Source organism: Gopherus flavomarginatus, chromosome 14, assembly GCF_025201925.1.
Source record: "Gopherus flavomarginatus isolate rGopFla2 chromosome 14, rGopFla2.mat.asm, whole genome shotgun sequence".
Classification (NCBI taxonomy): domain Eukaryota; kingdom Metazoa; phylum Chordata; order Testudines; family Testudinidae; genus Gopherus; species Gopherus flavomarginatus.
The window spans coordinates 41738513-41744926 of record NC_066630.1 but is presented as its reverse complement, the minus strand read 5'-3'; the positions used below and the strand labels follow the sequence as shown (position 1 = coordinate 41744926).

Genomic DNA, 6414 nt, shown 5'->3' with positions numbered 1-6414 from the left:
GGGTGCATGGTGCAGGCAGTGAGCTCAGGGAAGGGTGCTGGGGTGTGGCAGGGGGCTCAGGGCAGGGGGTTGGGATGCAGGAGGGGTGTTGGGGTGTGGCAGGGAGCTCAGGGCAGGGGGAGGGGTGTGGGATGTATGAGGGGGCTCAGGGAAGGGGGTTGGGGTGCAGGAGGGGTGCATGGTGCAGGAAGGGAGCTCAGGGAAGGGTGTTGGGGTGTGGCAGGGAGCTCAGGGCAGGGGGTTGGGGTACATGGTGCAGGCAGGAGGGGTGTGGGGTGTGACAGGGGGTTGGGGTGCATGGTGCAGGCAGGGAGTTGCGGATGGGGTACAGGAAGGGTTTGGGCTCTGGGGTGGCAGCGATGTGCACCGGGGCCAGGGCAGGCGCCCTGGCGCTGACCCTGCGCTGCTGCAGGAGGCGCTGCAGCCCCTGGGGAAGGAGGGGGCGGAGGGCTCTGTGTGTGCTGCCCTTGCTGTCCCTCCAGGTACCTCCCCGGAGGCTCCCATTGGCTGCAGTTCCCTGTTCCTGGCCAATGGGAGCTGTGGGGGGTGGGGTCTGGAGGCAAGGGCAACACATGGAGTCCTCTGGCCCCCCCCCCCCCCCCGCCCAGGGGCTGCTTCTGAGAGCCGCGCGGGGCCCACGGTGCCAAGGGAGTGGCCATCCTGCAGGCCGGATCCAAAGCCCTGAGGGGCCGGATCTGGCCCACAGGCTGTAGTTTGCCCCCTGATCTAGGAGAAGTGGCACCGACTGAGGAGGGGAACAGAAAACTGCCTGGGATGATTGCCCAACAGGACTTTGTTACCCTGAAAGGGGAGGACTATAGTAATCTGGTTAGAGGGCCAAGCCATGAAGAGATGGTGCACTGAGCTGCAGAGAGAAAGAGGCGGCAGGGTGCACAAATACATAGCACAAAGCGTTGTTGCTCCTGGGAGGTACTAATCCCCAGAACAGCCAGAAGGAGGCGCCATAGTGCACCCCATAAAAAGGCCATATTTACAGGGGAGTCGCATCTTATGCAGGGATTAGGTTCTGAAGTCAGCACGTAAGGCAGGGGTTCTTAGACTGGGGGTTGGGGCCCCTCAGGTGGTCGTGAGCTGTCAGCCTCCAGCATTTATAATGGTGTTATAAATTAAAAACACTTTTTTTATATATTTAAAGGGGGGGAGGGGATGTCACACTCAGAGGCTTGCTATGTGAAAGGGGTCACCAGTACAGAAGTTTGAGACCCACTGCCATAAGGCGAAAATCATGTATAGTCAAACACTCATTGAGTGGAATGGTGGGCGGAATCACTTGCACTACAGGTACAATATGTAAATTACCATTGTTCTCTTTTTTGTTTTGTTTTGCCAAGTGTGTATAGTTAAAATCACGTAAGTTAAATGCACCTATGATGCAACTCCACTGTAATTCATAACTTTTTTGACATCCACTGGAAAACAAAGTGGAGAGGAATACACATGTTTGTGAAGACAATTTCCCTTCCACTCAGTATTTGATCAAGCTGGTCCAAAAAATAGGAAAACCGGCAAAGATTCTTGTTATCTTTCCTGTTTTTTTCCCCCCAAATTTTGGAATGTTGCTGGAATAACATATATGAAATGAAATTTGCTGAAATACAGTGGGCCAGAGCTGGTGCATTGTTCTGTTCCCTTGAACCTGGTACATCCCTGGTGAAATGCAGTAGATGCTGGTCAAACATATGACCTGCAATGCTGGAATAGACCAGAGGTCACTGGTCTGTCTAGACCGGTGCCCTGCCTCTGACCCTGCTCACTGATGGAAGCCCTTGTAAGGTATCTTGCAATGAACTTATTTTGTAACTCTGGACTTTGTCATTTTAAATGGGAACTTTAGTGGTGTAGTAACTTAGTTTTTTGTATTTAATTTATAGCAATATCACGTTGAGAATTGCGCTAAGTTATTTATTTCCGTGTCCTGCAATAACAAGTTCCATAAGTTACTATGTTGTGTATAAAATATTTCCTCTTATTGGCACTCAAGTGCATCCCTGCTCTGCAAGCGATTCTGTAGAATGGCATTGTGTGGTTCCATACTTAGGCCTTGTTTACACTAGGAAAGGTTTGCTGATATAACTACACCAGCAAACCCTCCTAGCACAGATGACATCATGGCGAGTATGGTCGTCTTACAAATTAAAGGATGTTATTTCTAGGCTACAGCTACACTAGAGAATTTACAGTGGTGGAGCTGCACTGCTGTAAGCTAAGGTAACCGCTCTAAGCTGATGGGAGAGAGCTCTCTTCAGCTTCACAACTTCCGCCCTGTGAGCAGTGCTAGTTATGTCGCCAGGAGAAGCTCTCCCACCGGCAGAGTGCTGTCTACCCCGGTGCTTAGGTTGGTGTAACTTACGTTGCGTTTTTACACCCCGAGTGACTTAAGTTATACTGCAGTAAGGGCTAGTGTATATACAGCCTTGCTGTCAGCTTGCTAAGGGCAAAGAGAATCAAGGTGGGATCTTTCTCATGCATCATCACCAGTAAAAATGTTCCTAAGCCCAAACTAAACCCCCTAATACCTGTGTAACCCTGTAGTCTTCAGATCAGGTCCGCAGGTACGTTCATGTAATCACCCTGCCACCCCTGGGTTTGCACAGGTGTCCATGATTAGAACTTCGAACAGTTCTATTGATGGCGCACATGGGAGAACAGACGATGCAACTCACTCCCTGCCACGTCAACACAGTGCCGAGCTAGCACCAGGAACAAGATGAGAGCTTATTTTTATCCGCTAACTCAAGCGAATATGCTGGAGAGAAAACCACTCGGGCCCCAGTTCTGCCTTGCCTTGCCTTGCCTCTTGTGTTCTCTCCAATACCTTTGCTAAGTGAGTGTCAGATGCTACCAAATCACAGTTGCAGGGCTAAATTCTCTGCAGGCATATTACCACTGACCTCAGGGGAGTTATCAGCAGATAATTTGCCCCCTGGTGTTATGCCCCCCTCAGACAGGTATAAGTGATGATAAACATGCAAGGAGAAAATCTGAGTAAGAAATCATTCTTGCATAGCTTCTTTTAAAACTAGAACCAGAGTTTTAAGACACTGGCAGTGGGACAAGCCAGCCCCAAGGCTGCTGCAGGACCACAGAAACACTGACCAGCCTTCAACCCTGATCATGAATCTGAATTCGGATGGCAAAAAGTAACAAAACATCCCCCTATGCAGTGAGATTTTCAGAAGAGCTCAGGGCTGGAATTTCAAAGGCTCAGCATTACAGCCAGTGAGATTTTTTTGCACTGAGGCTCTTTTGAGGGAAGATTAGGGTTTTAACTAAATTATTTTTGAATTAAAAATATCTGCTTTCCACAGGGAGATTCTAATTCTCATTCTCTCCGCCCCCCGCCATTGAAAAACTGAATACCCAAATACTGAAATACTTCAATTCAGAATTGCTCTCGTGGTGCCTTGTGGGAGTTGTAGTTTCAGAGCCTCATGCTTCCATTCTCCTCTATGGGCTGGTCTCTCTGGTCAAACTACATTTCCCATGATGCATCAAATCCAGCAATGGCCATGATGTACTACTTATCCTCACCAGGAGGAGATGGTGATGCATCATGGGAGAGGTAGTCTGACCAGGAAGACCAGTCTATAAATGAGAATGGGCTCACAAGGCATCTGAACTACAACTCCCACTATGCACCACAATATCACGTGTGTGTTTTTTGCAAACCCTCCACCTCTTTCCCCTCCCTCTCCAAGAATCCCTTAATTTTCTGTGGAATATCTTCCTAACCAGCACCACTTTCCAAACTGTTCTACTCAGTACCCAGCACCTTCTATTCCTGTGACTCTTCAAGAGAGATTTTCAACTGAGTGCAGCACCCAGTGTGCTGAGCACTTAGGCACCAGCTGGATTTTTCCAAATTGGGAGCTGAGCTCTTTTGAAAACCGAGTGTTTATTTGCTTGCAGATGTGGCCTTCATTGTCCCAGAGAAAGGAGATCCAAGCGCAGGCTGTCAGCCCCAGTAGCAGTACTTAAGTTTATTTGTAAACTGTTCTTTGGTAAACAATAAGACAGAACTTGAAAAGAACGAAACAAAACAAAAAAAAGAGACAAAGAAAAATTATTCACTCCAGATTCAGGAATGCACAGGAAACAAACTATGCCAACGCAAGGGACACAGGCTGTACCCAGGAAGAGAACTGGACTATCACCCTACTGAATACTTAGCCTAAATCACAGAGCCATTGGTGGATGGGGTCATGCACCACTGCCCCTCTCGCTACTGTTGGCAAAGATTCTGTGACCTGGGTCACAAGCAGATCAGCAGGCCTAGCGGGGCAGGGGGGGTTGGAGTTGATTGGTCAGGGACCCACCCAGTTGCTCTCCCTCCTCACCTGCTCACACTTGCCCTCTCTAGTCATCTTTGTGGAAGGTGGCAGGGGAGGGGAGGTGTTGGAGGAGTGGGGGTGGTGCCTCTTTACATGGGGGGCTCATTGCAGAGTACAATTTCCAGTTCCTTGCGGTATAGCTTCCCCCCGTCGGAGAGGTTCATGATGCTCTTTCTGTAGTTGGTGAGCTGCTGGATGTTCATTTCCTGGCAGATGGTAACAGAAAGGAACGTGATATAGAATGGCTGCATACACAGGACTAGATTTCAATGGTGTGTCATGGGATGAGCTGGCCCTTTGAAGTGGGGTTCAAGGACCTCCCAGATAGGGTTGCTGACTTGGAGTGTCTGTTTCTTAAATATTACCACCAGCAATGCCAGAACCTCCCCTGCCTCACTCCACTCATCCCAAGGCCCTGCCCCCCCATCACTTCCTGCTTTTCCTCTCCCACCCCCTCCCACCTGGGTCAGGAGGGACTCACCCGCTGAGCTGGGGGTGGGAGCTGCAGCTGCCCGACATAGGCAAGAGGCAGGCACAGCCGAGTAGGGGGGCTGGAGTGGGTGAAGACCTGGCACCTCTCCCATCTGCAGCAACCAGACTTTGGTGTCCGATTAGTAGATCTGACCGGACACTGTCTGGTCCCCTTTTTGACTGGACTTTCCGGTTGAAAACCAGGCACCTGGCTATCCTACTCCCAGAGCAGAAGGATTTAGGGGATTGTAAGTTGCAGGGAGCATGGGCAATGTAGGCTGGTAGCAAAGCATGCTGGGAAGAGAGGCAGTATAAAGGTTGCTTGTGGCAGTTCCCTCTAGTGAGGGGGAAAAAAAGAGGAGAGTTGGCTTTCTCCATGGGAGGAAGCTTGAATGTGGGGAGACCTTGAGAAGGAGGGAGCAGAACCCCTCATAGGAGACCAGGGCCGACCAGAGGATTCAGGGGGCCTGGGCTCTTCGGTGGTGGTGGGCCCCCGCTTTGGCGGTAATTCGGCGGTGGGGCGTCCTTCCGCCCTGGAGCGGAAAGATCCCTCGCTGCTGAAGACTCGGAGCGGAAGAAGCTCTGGGGGCCCGGGCCCCGTGAGAGTTTTCCAGGGCCCCCGGAGCGAGTGAAGGACCCCACTCCAGGGGCCCTGAAAAACTCTCGTGTGGGGCCCCTGGGGCAAATTGCCCCACTTGCCCCCCGCTCTGGGCGGCCCTGTAGGAGACCCTTGGGTGGAGGGCTAATGCGATTTGGCCAGCAAGGGGAAATGGACAGCAGCTGTGTCTGAAGGCAAGAGGTGAGCTGCTTTATTCCTTAGTGGGGGCCAGGCCCAGAGACTCGAACTCCACCGTGGTATGCGGCTGCAACACCACTGAGAGCAGTGCAGTTTCCCCAGCGTAAAGCGGGAGCAAGATGGGTAAATCAGGCCCAGTCTCTGCATTTGGCCTGCAGACTTGCTTACTCTTTCCTTAAGTACCTCTTGGACTCCGCAAAACAGCTGGAGCAGCTGGTCATACTCTAGCTAGAATGACCCTCACCCCTGCACAGAGAGTCAGAAGCACCAAACTCTTAGAACAGAGCAGATGTGGGACTTCAGTGGAGCACAGGCCTCTGCACGGAGGCAAACTCTGTGCATTGAGCGGCCTGCAGGTAAGCACCCATGTCCTGACTTGGCAATGGGCCATATTCACAATGCCCAGTTCAATGGCTTCTTGGCTGGGTCATCTGCAGGGACTGGACCTGGATCTAAAACCATGAGTCTCTGCTTTCTAAGCTTAATAATAATAAACCTGCTCACTGGCAGTAGCAGCTTCCTTTGTGCCACTCTGATTGAGCAGCACCTTGCACTGCTGCAAAGGGTCAAGCAAGTGCAGGGCAACAGTGATTCAAGCTCCTGGCCTCCACTGTTCCTGCATTCCTCAGGGCAGACATTGCCAGCACTGCGCAGGCTTCTTCACAGCCATCTGATCGGGTGCTGAGCAAACCCCAGATGCCCAGCACTAGCACTCTGGCCCACCTTCTGCACCAGGGCCAGTGCAAGGATGTTTCACGCCCTAGGTGAAACTTCCACCATGCACCCCCCTTGCGC

General features: G+C 51.5%; 1 protein-coding gene across 1 annotated transcript in view; it reads right to left on the bottom strand.

Annotated features, from left to right (window-relative positions):
• Window positions 1-3981: 3981 nt before the first annotated feature.
• CALB2 (calbindin 2) overlaps window positions 3982-6414 on the bottom strand; it is a 53118-nt gene continuing 50685 nt past the window's right edge. The window contains exon 11 of the mRNA XM_050922444.1: window positions 3982-4558. Coding sequence (XP_050778401.1) covers window positions 4442-4558 — 117 coding nt within the window. The 3' untranslated portion in view covers window positions 3982-4441. The remainder of the gene's footprint in view (window positions 4559-6414) is intronic.